This window comes from Arvicanthis niloticus, chromosome 13 (assembly GCF_011762505.2).
Source record: "Arvicanthis niloticus isolate mArvNil1 chromosome 13, mArvNil1.pat.X, whole genome shotgun sequence".
Lineage (NCBI taxonomy): Eukaryota > Metazoa > Chordata > Mammalia > Rodentia > Muridae > Arvicanthis > Arvicanthis niloticus.
Genome location: NC_047670.1, coordinates 40819413 through 40834497, shown reverse-complemented (window position 1 = coordinate 40834497; position 15085 = coordinate 40819413). Strand labels below are relative to the sequence as shown.

The window sequence follows — 15085 nt, the reverse complement described above, 5'->3', positions numbered from 1 at the left end:
GGACAGAGAGAAACATTTAAGAAGCCTAGGGGGCTGAGGTTGAGAGTCACTAAGATACAAAGGCCAGTGTTCTTGTTCATATCTCAGTCTCTGTTCAAATTCCTGGGGCTTGCTCCAACCGGTGCTTTTATGTCCACCCTCATCCTTTGTAAACTTTGGATGGAAGAGGCAAAAAACACAAGGGTTTAGGTAGGAAAATGTTCTAAAGCCTTAGCAAAATAAAAGCAGGATTCTGAAAGCATGGTATGCTAAAATCCAAGAATAGCATTGGTATGATATGTAGGCTTATTGCATCCTTAGAGAAAACTTTACTCTCACACTTACAAAGGGAACATTGACCCTTCAAGAGGTTAAGCATTGGTCATAGAATTCCAAAGGCAAGAGCTGTATTTTATTGATTCTAGGGAATCAACCATCGATTCAGTGATACTGTTTTCTATGTATCATTCAGATATAAAAAAGCTACATGATACTAGGAATTTATAAGAATCATGCACAACACACACATGCACATGTACACATACACACACACACACACACACACACAGAGAGAGAGAGAGAGAGAGAGAGAGAGAGAGAGAGAGAGAGAGAGAGAGAGAGAGCGAGCGCTGGGCTAGCACAGTCAGAGTAATGATGACCAGGAAATAAAATCCACCCAATACATAGAGCAATGAGGAACCCACATACCTAATCCTCACAGTGAGAAAAAAAATGGAAAAATGCCTCAAGAGCTAAATTTCAAATAAATCTATAGAGGTTCACCCCCAAATTCAGTCTGGATAAAAAGACCTCAAGCAGAATTTAAAGCAGCCGTGGTTGATACTGCCACCTGGTGGCTTGAATTAACAATCACATGCCTCCCTGGACCTAGAAAAAATGTCCAGCTTTCAAAATTCCCAAGAGAGCAAAAGGCACCCTGATTTCAGAGGTGTCTAAGAGCTCATGCTACCTAACATTTACATTTTAAGTAAAAATGTGCATATTTTAGCATTTATAAATATCTAGAGTATTTATAATTGCAAAACCTCTTTTGATCATAAAAGCATGCTCTCTGAAAGGAAAATAGAAATGAGAACATTGATTGTACCCTTGCAATTTTGTACGGAAGGAAAGGTTCCACTCTGCTTAGGCAACAGAAATAAGCAGGAATGAGAATTAGCTTCCTGCCTTTATGAGTTACCCACAGAGCACAAAGCTCCATTGGAATGTATAGACATGCCGTTCAGACATTGCTTGGTCATAACTTAGAAGAACTGATATGTCTATCAACATATCATGTGCAACCAGTATCATGTGATCAACAGTATCATGTGCAACCAGGGTTTTATATACTTTGTAGTGTTACATAAGTACTCGTTGAATGAATAAGAAAAATGTACAAACAGCTAGAAAAATGGCTCAGTGGGCAAAGCACTTGTCACACAAGTGGGGGGACTTGAAGTGAAATCCCCAGAATCTACAGAAAGCCAAACATGATAACAGGCATCTCTAATTCCAATGCTTGTGGGCAAGACGGGAGCTGTAGACAAGAGCATCCGCAGAAACTTTAAAGCCAACAGCCTGGTTATGGAGTGGCAAACAGAATAGACACTTAAACAAGAGAAAAGTGAAGACCTACACCCAATATTGCCCTTTAATTTGCACACAGACATACAAGCACACATAACATAGAAACACATAGACACACACAAAACAAGAAAATGAAAAAGGACCTCGGGTACAATGATGGAGGAAGATGGCCGCACTTCCCACCATTTGTCTCAGGATGTATTTTACAAATGATAAACTAGAAAACATGAGTGGGCTTTGATCTTACCTTGTTTGGTAGATTTTTTTCAGGAGGAGAAACTAAATTCTCCTTGACCCCCCACTTGGGAATTCATTGTGGAGAACTTCTCTTCTGCTGCAACCTCCAGGAATGCTTTAGACTAGGCTCCAGAACACTGTGCTACACTTACCTTCTCTGTTTCTTGGCTTCCTCATCTGTGGAATCAGTAGCCTGGACAGGTCTTCACCTTCTCTAGCAACTTCACCAACTACAATGTGTTCTGAAGGCGTTGGTTTTCCAAGCACAATCCATGTGCGCCCCCTCCGAAGCCACTGTTTTCATTCTCGTAAATGACCCATAATGCATTTCCTGTGACAAGCCATGGCACACAAGACCTGTTCTTGGCCAGGTTACAACCCGTGCTTCTCAATGTTTTCACTTGCCAGCAAATTCATGAGGACTCTCTGGGGAGAGCCCTGGGTGGGGGAAGAGGGCTCAATTATCAAAGGTCCAATATTTCATAGGGAAATTGAACTATTTTTTTAGTAAGGCTAAGTATTTTCCAGTGGGGCTTAGAGATCCTGTGGACCAGAAAAAGTTAGAAACGCAGAAAAAAAGATGTAGAAATGAAACAGGATTGTTAAGTGCTACTGGTGAGATTAGGTTTTTCTCACACAAAATAATCCATTTGTCCTGGAAAACGGGCTCAGTAAATACGGCACTTGCTTACATGGGTTAAGATCTGAGTTCTGATTCACGGAACTTGTGCAGAGCACAGCACGTGGCTCAGTGCTACAGTGAAGTGAAAGGCAGAGGCAGAAGGGTGTCCAGCATTTTGTGGCCCTCCAAGTGTGGTATACAGCATGAGATCCTGTTTAAAATAAGGCAGAGGATGAGGACTGACACCAAACGTTGTGCTCATGCTCAGATTTCCACGCGTGTCATAGCACATGCATGTCCACACTCATGCACTTACATACATCACACACAAAAATAATAATACTGACGTGTTTTCAGTAACAAAGTTTCATACTAAATATGTGAGGAAATAAAGAAAATGAAATCTTTCTTGGTCTTTCAACATATTAACATTTTAGCATCTAGCCACCATGGCCCTTAAGGAATATTTGCCTACGTGTTTATTTGTGAGATTTTGTAAAGCATAATAGGTAGAAGCAGTTCTAATCATTCTGTGCTTGAGTCATTTTTCACGTTGCTGTTTAGTTAAGACAATAATGTTAATAGCTGCATGGTGTCCCATTGTATGTTTAAACTATTTTTTTTTTATTTTCAGTTTTTCACTACTGTAAGTTTCCAACTGTCTCCATAGCTATCCTCATAATTAAACATATTCATGCTTAGTCTTTGCTTAGGGTGAGATCCTTAATGATATCAAAAGATGTACATCTAAAGTATTGTATATATAGTCGGAAATTTCTCTGAAAATTGATAACTATACTTCCTTAAAATCATCAATTTTTTAGAAAGAAAACATCTCCTTATTGCTTATTTTAAATATTAGTTGTGACTAGGGTTGGAGGTCTTTCTGTACTCCTCTGGTCTTCAGCTTTTGCCTTTGGGCGATGCCCTTTGTTTTAACTCCCTTTTATTAAGGCACTCACATTTGCTTTGGAAGTTGTGAGGCTTCATTATCCAATGGGGAACTTACCCTTTTGGGGGTCACCCATCTTGCTCCTTTCTGTTTCTAGAGTTCTTTCAGGACAGTAGTGTGTCTCAACTTCTACTCCTCATTCACCACTGGGACAAGACTCGCTCTGAGTGAAGTTTAGGAAGGAGATGGCAGGTGATTCTGATTACAGGCAAATGTCTCCAGTCATAGAAACTGAAACAAGACCTTTAAAACCTTGGGAGAGTTGACTAGCATGGGCACTTACTTGGAAGAACTGAATGTAGTGTTCCTGAAGCCATGGCACTGCCTTAGGATGGGGCAAGTTCTTCATGTTGAGTAAAAATAAGACTGTTACTATACATCCTGTAATAGGTTGGACATTTTGACCTCTGGCATTGGCCTTTTAGTGGGTGAGGCATTAAAATAAAATCATCTCAATGAAAATCAGATTTTCTTTCTTCTTCCAATTCTGATGTCATCTGTGTGATTCTGAAACTGTCGTTAAGAAAGCCTCTTTCTCAGCCGGGCGGTGGTGGCGCATGCCTTTAACCCCAGCACTTGGGAGGCAGAGACAGGCATATTTCTGAGTTCAAGGCCAGCCTGGTCTACAGAGTGAGTTCCAGGACAGCCAGGGCTACACAGAGAAACCCTGTCTCGAAAAACAAAAACAAAACAAAACAAAAAAGCCTCTTTCAATCTCTCTTTTCAGTCTGTAGACTGCAGAGTTGCAGAGTTGCCTTGTGACCCTGTATAAAATGCAAGTGCCTGCTGGTCAACTGCCCTTAAGATGCTGATTTTGCAAGGGAATGTGTATTTTAAAACACATTCTTGGAGAATTTTGTTGTTTTTTTTTTAATTTTTAGCCATATTTCTTTGTCATTTGGCTGAGTGGACACAACTGAGACCAGCTCATATCAAAAGGTCCCTAGGTCAACTTGAGCCAATATGGATTCTGACAGCTTCTGTAAGGCTTACAGTGGTATCATGAGAAAAAAAAAAAAAAAAAAAGACCTGAATCAAATTCCACTTTGGAAATAAAATCAGGCAACACGAGTTACATGTTATTCTACAATAGCAGAGACAGACAGACAGGTTAAGAGTCTCTAGTCAGTCCAATGGACTTTTCTGGACTCATGCAAAACTCCTTATTTTGTTCAAAAATATTCAATCTTCATTTTTAAAAAGAAAAATAAGAAAAATCATAGAGCTGATCACATAGTAAATATAATTTGGGCCCAGTTTTTGTCAGTAGGACTTATAAAACAAGACAAAGAATTTGATCTCACTGACATGATCAACTGCCCATAGGGGTTAGTGTGAAAATTAAGGGCTGGCAAGATGACTCATAGGTAAAGACACTAGCTGTGCAAGGATGAGAGCCTGAGTTTGGGACCCTGGAATCTACATAAAATCTGGACACTCATTGAAGCATCTGTCATTCCACCACACTTCTTCAGGGAGATGAGAACAGAGAAAGGATAATACTTAGAGCTTCTTGGCCAACTATTGGACCAGGTAGACTGGCATATCGAGCTGGGTAGGGGGCAGGTAACTGACATCACACACTATATATTTGGATAAACGAAATATTTTTCTTATGCCAATCTAAAACTGGATGATAAACCTTAACAATAAACTTTGCAATTCTAGAACTTTGTAAAGAAACTTTTTAACAAAAACAAACAAACAAACAGTGGGATGTCTTAATATGTCCTGTATCCTAAAGTACCACAATTCCAACCTCTATTCGTTTAATCTGGCACAGACTTATCACTCATTAAGTGAAGTACTCCCATGATGCCTCTGGCTCATTGGAGCAGACACATTGGCTGCCTTGGCACCTAGGATATTGTCTCAAGAAGAAGAAAGACAGGCTCCTTATTCAAGGGCATCCTTTGTTTGAATAGGTACCAATGTTGTGTCTTTTCCTATGAGATCAAGCCATTCACGGGTTTTGATCTTTTTCACACAAGGGTTTCTTCATGTTCCCACAAAAATTGTCTTTCTAGCCTCCCTTCTTATAGCAAGTCCATCTGCCATGACTCAGAGCACTTAATCTGTTGAGTCCATGCTGTTTGTCTGTGTTCCACTAGCCATCCTGTTCTTAGCACTGGAGAAAGACGGAAAACCACAGCTTCTGTTCTCATGGAATTTGCACTCGCCCTTGTGATCTTGGTGCAGTCACTGACCTTCCCATCCTAAAAAATGGTATCAGTGCCCATGTGCTGTGAGGCTGTTGTGCAGAGGAAATCCACTAAATGTTTATGTGCCTCAGAGGCTGCAGTAAACTTCTACTAGGGTAGCAGTCTTAAAGGAGACATACTCACCTATCACCTTCATGTCAGGCTCTATCTTAAGCATTTTATACTTGTCACCTCATGTATTGTTGCAGCTTCCTTTGTGTAGGTGCTAGTTTCACTACTTGACAGGTGTGAGGCTCAGAAAATATGAGTACCTTTTCCAAGGCAGCATAGATGGGATTCAAATCTCTCTCCGTATGTCTCCTAATCCCAGACTACCATTAATACAGCAGCAAAATCCTACAGTTTCATTGTGCCTGCTTTCCATGCCATTAGAATATTTCTGTGATGTTGGTGGTTAAGGATATGATACAGGGAAGTGATTATTTAGCAATTCATGTGGCAAAGACCTTGAAGGGAGGAAAAGAGTAAAAAGTATTTAAAGGAAGGGAAAGAGTACAATGTAAACTCATAATCATTTATTTGAGCCTTTACCCACCCACTACACAGATGCATGTGCACACCCATATACAAATAATCCATCACATGGTTTTGCCACCACAGGAAAACACTGAGAAAGACTGACTCACAGTAGGGCAGCTGTATCACCCTAGGTCTGTAGGTACGTGTGTCCATCAAATAAGTGAATAAATAAATACATGGAATACATTTCCTCTCACAACAGTGGGGATAGAAGCAATCCTGAGCTCGATACTCGGAAGGTGGGGGAAAAAGGTTACCGATCAAGAATTTCTTACATAATTGAATGGCTTGAAAAAGCACAAAAAAAGGAAAAGGTAGCTCTTAAAAATACTCAAGGCACGTGAAGTTACGTTGGGGGAAAATTCACATTTTATACATGAATCAGCTATGAGATCTTGCTCGTTTCTATTTAATAAAGACTATTGTAGTTTTCATGACATGAAACAAGGTCTAAGCTGAATGCTTTCAAAAAATTATATAATGTTACTATTTCCTGCTACATAATAGTTACTATTTACCATCCAAGGACCTCTTTAGATAATGCTTTGTCTGAGTAAAATTGATATTTTACATGTGTTCAGAATTTCTCTCAAGTGTCTGTGCTCTTCAAAAGTTATGTGGAGGGTTAACAGGTTTTACTAAAATTGTCCCAGACACTTCAAAATGTTTCCTCCGACTATAGCCTCTCAAGTTACCATGACTGAAATAGGGAGGAATTTGACCAAGAGGGCTTGAAAAATGAATAACTCACTGGTGGGTTCTGATGTTGGCTTCTAAAACAAGTCATAAGCAGCGTGCACATCTTTCTTAGAGATGATCAGAATTTTTTGCATCGTTCCATTCCTTATTCACAGGTTGAAACTTGGAGCTTGAGTCAAATGGTCTCAGATGTTGTTTTTACATTTTTCTAAATCAGACACATCCTCATCATCCTCATAATCTCATTTTGAACGTTATTTTGAAGGAATCGTTCTCTTGTAACATCTGGTTTCTCTTAGGGATTTTTTCTTTTTCCTGTCCTAGTAAGTCTTAAAACAGTAGGAGTATTTAGGTCTCCTTCTTCATGTATGAATGACAAGTTTCAAAGAGGCTCAGAGAAGAAACCCAGCCCTTATTCAGATGCAGTTTTATAGGATTCCCCATACTCTTCATGCCTTACAAAACATTGCAATTTGTACCAGCCTCTAGGCGATCAAATAATTTCAAGGGCCATTTCACTTGTGTGTTTTTATTAGGCCAATTAGCCATTTCTACTCCTACAAAATTAGTGCTTTCAGAGTGATAAATACCAATTCTGCCTACAATAATATGACACAGAATGATAGAATTGAGAAGCTTTCATCCCAAAGGTCATTAACCCACCCCTTCATAATGAAGCATCATTGTCTGCAACCAGGGCCTTCCAATCAAAGGACATAAAAGAGATACCATTCTCTTGGTTTTACAATGGCTTGTGCAGTGGTCAGTCCAATTCCCTACCAAGGATGCTACCACTTACAGTTTATAGATGGAAAGTAGTGTGGCTTATACATCTGTCTTATACATCTGACACAGTTTATCTCAGATACATGTTACCACGTTTCTTTGTGAGTCATCAAAACATAAAAATTCACACCTTCACTCTCTAACATCAAGTTGCTTGAAAGAAGTGAGGAGGTACAAGATTCTGCAATAGTCACTTGTAAAATTGTTCTATTAGATGAGAAAAAAAGAGAAAAAAGAGAAATATATTTTAAAGCCTAAATTTTATGTTACATTAGATTCCTGTTTTGTTTTGTTGTGGTTATTCCATTTGTACAAATAATGGAATGTAGGCATATTCTAGGCCAATACCATAAAATATGATACACGAGCTTAACAGTAGTAGAGGTGAAATTATTTAATTCTTATATACAGAATTCATAGATTGTCCTGACTGACAATCTCCTTAAATTTAACAAGGTGTTCATTTAGACTAATTAAATATGTGTGAAAAAATCCTCTTTTTGTCACACTAGTTTTATCCAAAAAATGAAATTTAAAAACAAACAAACAAAAAAAACCACAGAAGTTCATTTATCCTATAACTAGGAGAGTCTAGGACTGGGACAATGCTTATTTCTGGGCAACATTACTGAGAAATGTTAACAGTAAAACAAAGGCAATAAACATAACCACCTCATTTATGAGATTATCATATTCCTCATAACTAGTCACAAAGTGCATAGTTCAACTTTGAAGAGTTAGTTTCCCCATTACTTTTATTGGACGTACCCTCCACGCCATGTAGAGATGTAAAAGTGTAGCCAGCTCTCTTGTTTCTGTATTGGAGATGAAGAGTCCTGATGAGTAGAATACTTTCCTTCCTCCTCACTAAACAATTATTTTCAAGACCATCTCAAGGACAGAGACAGAGAAGGAAAGAGGCACTACCCATGATACCTGCAGCTAGCTTCACTGACCATCCCTCTATGGATGAAGAATCTGGAATGGGCTTTTCTTCCACATGATCATGTAACCACGCTTGGATTTCTCACGTTTTTGTTATGAATCTAGAACCCATTGACCCTCATGACTGACTAATTCTAGGGATACCACCTCATTAGACTTTGGGGCCAACAACTACAGACATAAACAAAATGCAACACATCTTCCTTAAGCATTGCCTGCGGAAGATACTACTTTGAATGCTTGCTACATATGAACTCACTTTTTTTTCCATAAAACCTCGTGTGTGGCTCCTATGCCCCTCATTTTTTATGTAACAGGAGTGAAATATATAAAGCCTAGTAGATATGCCCCGAATTCCGTAGCCAGAAGGTATAGAAGCTGAGATTCAAAGGCAGTAGTTGTGTTCTAGATCACTCCATGCTCACAGTGAAATACAGAAATATTAGGGTGGTCAAATGAGGACAGAACAAAGGTGAAACAAAGAATGTCTAATTCTGGAAAACAGAAGCATATAACAAACCTGACACAGCCGTACACCCAAGTAGTCAAACCCTCACAAGTCAAAATGAAGTTTGGTGAATCAGTGCTCAGCCTAGATAATGTAACATCCTGACACAATTAGGAATTTTCTTTTCATAAGCCTTCTTTCCTTGTATTTCAAAGTCACAATGCATTCTGAAACCCAGCATTCCATGTTTGATTGACATCAAAAGCACAGATTTTTCTTTTTGTGGCTGTGCAAGGGACTGAAACTCAAACATGAAAATAATAGGATGGTTTAGCATTGCAAACCTTACATGTCCCATTTGTAAGAAAAGATAAGTGAAGTTCAAAGAAATTGGTTTTATTCATAGAGAAATCCTCACAGACCTGGAGAGAACGTAAGCCTCCCTATGTGATTCTACCAGGTTGCTATTTGAAGAAAATGACAAGCACAAAACTTTTAGCAACTGTAGTTGGGACCAATGATGGAGGTGCAATTGTTCAAATGTCATCAGCAAGAAATGTTCAGGAGAGGAGTCACTAGGACTGTTTGGTATCTATAGGGAGAACTACTCTCCCAGTAAGACAAGGCCAGTAAAAGGGAAAGAAACCTTACATAAGAGGAAAAGCTTAAATTTAGGCACTAGAGCATTTAAGCAGAGTGTTTGTGATGTGGGATGCCCTGCACAGGCTTAAAGACAGAAAACGTGCTTCCCTGACACAACAGAGGTGGCCACCCAATGGCAATCAGCAGACATTTGAGTATATGTGAGGGATGCTACAGAAAGGATCCTAGAATTAGGAAGATGATAGTCTAATCATAAGTTCAAGAGGCTGGCTGCTGCTGCTGCTGCTGCTGCTGCTGCTGCTGCTGCTGCTGCTGCTGCTGCTGCTGGTGGTGGTGGTGGTGGTGGTGGTAATGGCGAAAACGAAGGATTAAATGCACTGAGGATTGTGAATGGTGTTTGTAAAAGCTCAGTATTGAGTCTAGATAATCAAACTGGTATCAGTGAACCAATTAAAAATTAAGTTGTGTGTAAGCCGCTATCATAAGGAACTCAGTCAGTTATCTTCCTTTGCATTATGTTTTGTGGCTAATCCATTTTGACCTGTGTGGGTCATTCAGATTGTCCCTGGTCCTAGGTAGCACTATTGGTATTTACTAATAACATGGATTTTCTAAAGTTTTTTTTTTTTTAGGAGAGGGGGGTGGCTTATGGTGATTCTTCAGATCCCCTCCAGATGCCAAGCAGATTGTCAGAAGCTGAATACAAGCCTTGGTGCTTGGGAATGAAAAAGTCATTGCTCTGCAACAGCAATGGGTGTGGTCTCTGTGTAACACCGCACATCCCGCAGGTTGCTCGCCAGCTACTGGTCTTTCCCAAAACCTTAGCCATGACTCAGAGCAATAAATTCCAATATACAATCTAAGCCACACCCAGCAGTCAACATCGGTTTCAAAATCCCATAACTGTTACTTCAAACTACTAGTCCAATAAAATGGGCTGATCTTGTTATCTCATGGATCTGACTTAAATCTTATTGTTTATTGTGAACGGAGAGCCTAGAGGTTGCGAGAGAAACACTGATCAGCTAACTAGGTGAAGTGACTCTGAAATTGAAACCAAAGATTACAAATTTGTAATGCCAGGCTTAGCTTTGTGCCTCCCTCCCTCATTCCAAAATAAGACAATCTGCATTCTATGTGGTCCACAGCAATTCACTAGATTTCTATGTCAGTAAGGCAAAATGAGAGAGCTGGATAAACCTTATTCTAATGTCTCCCACCATTTTAATCCCTCTGTGCCTCCTTCTAAAATATTATTACATGGCTTAGTGACTCTACAGGGGTTCGGGAGATGAGGCAGCAGTGAGGCAAGCACAAATCTATGAACTCTGAGGAGCTTTTAGGTCAACTATGAAACTAATGAGCACTCTGAATAATCAAATAAAGTTACCAGCATTCCCCATGGCTGCCTAGAATGGTCCAACATAATTGTCTATCTGCCTTGATTTATCTTCAGTGCGACAAGATGCAACAACACTGGCGATCTTGTGGGCTTCTTTAAGATTCTGTGAAGTTATTCTTCATGGTTCTTATTTAGAAGAAAGTGGATTCACTGGTAAAACATTTGCCCATGTCCCCACACCTAACAAGAAATAGAGCACTGTCCTTATATAACTTCAGTTTGCTAATGAAGGAAGTCCACATGAGCTTGATCTGCACCATTCATGATGAGGGCTCTTCTGCTCTGTTAAGTGATAGAATCTCATGGGGCAGGAGCTGGATAAGCTCATGAACCCTTGCAGGTCTCTTACTAGGGAAAAGATGTATTAATTCCTGGCATTTCAGAGGAAAATTGATGGGAATGACAAATAGCCTGCCCTGTGAAGATTTTAGATTAAACAGCTGGTATCCTGGCAATTTTTTTCAAAAAGATATTGCATTGTTGCTTCTTGCTGTTTTTTTTTTCCTTACCTCAATCTGATGAAATGTATCTCCTCCAAAACTTCAATTATGCTACAAAGTAATTGATTCTACTTTTTTAAAATTACAGTATTCTCAAATGAGGGATGAAGTATTCAAGTCAAACTTGGTCTGTGCGTTTATCGTTCTTCTGTTTATCACTGCGATTCAAAGTTTGCTTCCTTCTTCGAGGTAAGTACAAAAGGACTAAGATAGCAGCCGAAAACACCTCTGTGAGGTGATGAGTCTTTGCCTGGAGTCATTCATCTCACCTGTTCAAAAGTTGAGAGTTTAATATGACTGGTTCCATGACCTAGACCTGGGCACTTTGACAATTCTGAGTCTACTTGGACTGCCTTACCATGCATAATATTCTTATCACTCTGCCTAAACTAAAATTTTTCCCAATATTAGTAAAATAATAGCCAAACTGGAATAGTCTGCATTCCCATTGACACGTCACCCAGGAATTCAGGAAGCAATGAACTATAAGAGTGTCAATCACTTGTTAGTTTATCCACATGCGCCCTTCATACTTGTAGTATCACTTCTAGGTCAGCAAAGTCAACATTACAAACACATGTTGGCCAGTCACTTACAAATGCTTTAAATACTCGATGTGATAATAAATGTTTAAAAACTCGATGTGATGAGCTCTCCGGTAGCTACTATCAATGTTATCTTTATAAAGAGGGGAGACTCAAGGCTCAAAGTGCTGAAATGGGTTTCCCATTTAAAATATCATAGCCTTAGTTCAAACACAGAATGTCTAGTTCCACAGCAAGTGTTCCTAACAAAGGTTAGGGTAGGAATGGTACAAGATAAGCCTTGTGACCGTGATATTGTTTATCTATTTGATTTGTTTTAAAGACATCTGGAAAATTGGAAAAGCATATTTCTAGGTGTATCTGTGAGAGTGTTTCCTGAGATAACTGACATGTGGGTTGGTGGACTGAATAGAGAAGACCCACTCTAAATATAAGCAGCACCATCTAATAGACAAGACTGAGACCTTCATCAAATAAAAAGCAGAAAGAGCCAGCTCATATTACCATACATTTAATTAATGTAAAGTTGTGTTTATTCCTGTTGCTATGGATCTCAAGCCTCAGATTCTCAAGTCTTTGAACATGAACTTGAACTTTTTAGGGTATCCCAGGCTAACCCCTGTCCAGGGCTGCACCATTGATACCTATTATTCTGAACAGTTCATTGGCTAAATAGATAATGGTTTCTCTGGTTTTCCAATCCACAGACAGCCACTGTGGAAAAATCCACCCTCTCTTATTGTCTTAGTTATGGTTTCTATTGCTGTGAATTGACACCATGGCCAAGGCAACTCTTATAAAAGAAAACATTTAATTGGGAGTGACTTACCATTTCAGAGGTTCAGTCCATTATCATCATGGCAGGAAGCATGGCAGCATTCAAACAGACATGATGCAGGAGGAGCCAAGAGTTCTACATCTTGATTAGAAGGCAGCCAGCAGGAGACTATCTTCCGCAGGCATCCAGGAGGAGGATCTTCTTCAGCATTGGGTGGAGCCTAAGCATGGGAGGAGACCTTCAAAGTCCACATCCACAGTGACACACTTCCTCCAACAAGGCCTCCAATACAACTTCCTCCAATAAGGCCACACCTCCTAATAATGTCACTTCCCATGGGCCAAGCTTATTCAAACCACCACACCTACTATAAGATAATCTAATACAACTCCTATTACAATCACACATTTTTTTCTCTTCTTCTGGAGACACCTGACTGATAAATAAGACTGGAATATTTTGCTCTGAATAAAAAAAAAACTTCAAACATTGCTAGAGTCATGTTAGAAGGCATCAAAGGTCACTTAAAAGGCTACCAATGTCATAAGATGGGGGAGTTCTAGCATTAGGATGAATAACTACTAAGACATTCAATAAAAGCCTAGATATTCTGTTGATTGATTCTCATAAGTTCACAATGTATTTTAAAAGCATAAGCAGATGAAAAAATGAGAAATATTTTCCATATCCTCTATATAAACTGTACCACAAGATAAGCCAGTTAATCAAAGAGAAAAAACCATCATATAAAGTATTCTGAATTTTAAAACATTAAGGAAATGATATAACAAAGATATCACCATCGTCCAATCCCTAGTGAGTTAATTAATGGATAAGGAACTATATGTACCTCAAAGAATGGGATCAGACCAAACGGGAGATACAACCACATCATCTGATGGAAAGACCTGAGAAGGAGCAGAAAAGGGAAGTCAGACTTGATATCCCGACTCCTTAGATTGGAGAAAACACCCGGAACTTTCTCAGCAGCTGAATAAAAGAAGCCCCTGATCTTGGCTTCCCAGTGCGTCTTACAGCTGCAATACAGCCACCATTCCCACCTTAATATTTTTGTGACCGGGAGTACATAACCATGGAACAAACTGCCAAACTGACCTCTGACCAGGAAGCCTTCACATTGTGGAAACTGAATGGCTCATTCACCTTCAAGACAGCAGAGCCTTCTTTATGCTTGCTGGTTTCCTTCCAACAGATTTTGCTACTGATTGATGCTTTGCAATGACACATAGTGGGCGACACTCCTTTATACTTATGTAATGATTATTTTAAGAGATGAAGTAATCTTTGCTCATATGGCTACAGCTAATTCCTTGTCCTTAAAGAAAAAAATTAATAGACTCTGGCGAAGGCAGACTATGCTAGCCCAGTTCTTTGCTTTAGTGTTTACATGTTCACAGATATTTCTTTTCCAGAAAGGTAAACTAAAAAAAAAAGACTAGAAAATATTTTAAATACCTTTTAAGAATATAGAAACTATGTGCTTTATTTTAATGAAAGAAAGAGAGAGAGGGGGAGGGATGAAAAGACAAGGGGAGGAAAGTGAGAAGGAGGGAAAGAGAACACTCAGAGAGGGAGAGTAGGAATATTAGAAATTACTGATTTGACCATTTTCAGTGCAACATACAAAATGTTTTCTACTGTGTATTTAACTTCTTTGACACTTAAATTTCCTCATCTACATAATGGAAATTATAAGGGGTAGAAAGTATGCTTAGTGGGTAGGAGCATGTACTGCTTATGCATAAGACTCAAGGTTGGCCCCCAGCACCTATGTCAAACAACTCACAATTACCTGTGACTCCAGCACTGAGGGATCTAAAACTCTCTTCTGGAGTCATACCTGCATGTGTACACACACACACACACACTTAAAAACAAAATAAGTATTTTCAAGATATTTTCAAGAATGAGAATAAAAGTATCCTCTTCTTGGGACTGCCATATGTAAATAAATCAATCATGTCCATTTGGAGGCAATTCACGTTCCTTTCTACTTCCCAAATCACACAATACACATTTGTTGAAAGAGCTAAGAATGCTGACCTCTCAGATTTGCTTCAGTATCGAGTGTGCAGTTGCGTTCACCAGCTCTTTGCAGGTTCTGAAGTGTCATGCCAATGTCCTCTTTGGGTGTGATCTGAGGTTCTAAATCCTACTGAACCGCAAGCTGCTGTGGGCCGTTCACTCCTCTGCACTGATCTTGCCTCTCCAGCAAATGTCACACTGTACTACCAACC

General features: G+C 39.3%; 1 protein-coding gene across 3 annotated transcripts in view; it reads left to right on the top strand.

Moving 5' to 3' along the window:
• Adcy8 (adenylate cyclase 8) overlaps positions 1-15085 on the top strand; it is a 215879-nt gene that overhangs the window by 148382 nt on the left and 52412 nt on the right. For all 3 annotated transcript variants that reach the window (XM_034516539.2, XM_034516538.2, XM_034516537.2), the window contains one exon: positions 11593-11693. In XM_034516539.2, the coding sequence (XP_034372430.1) occupies positions 11593-11693 (101 nt within the window). The remainder of the gene's footprint in view (positions 1-11592; positions 11694-15085) is intronic.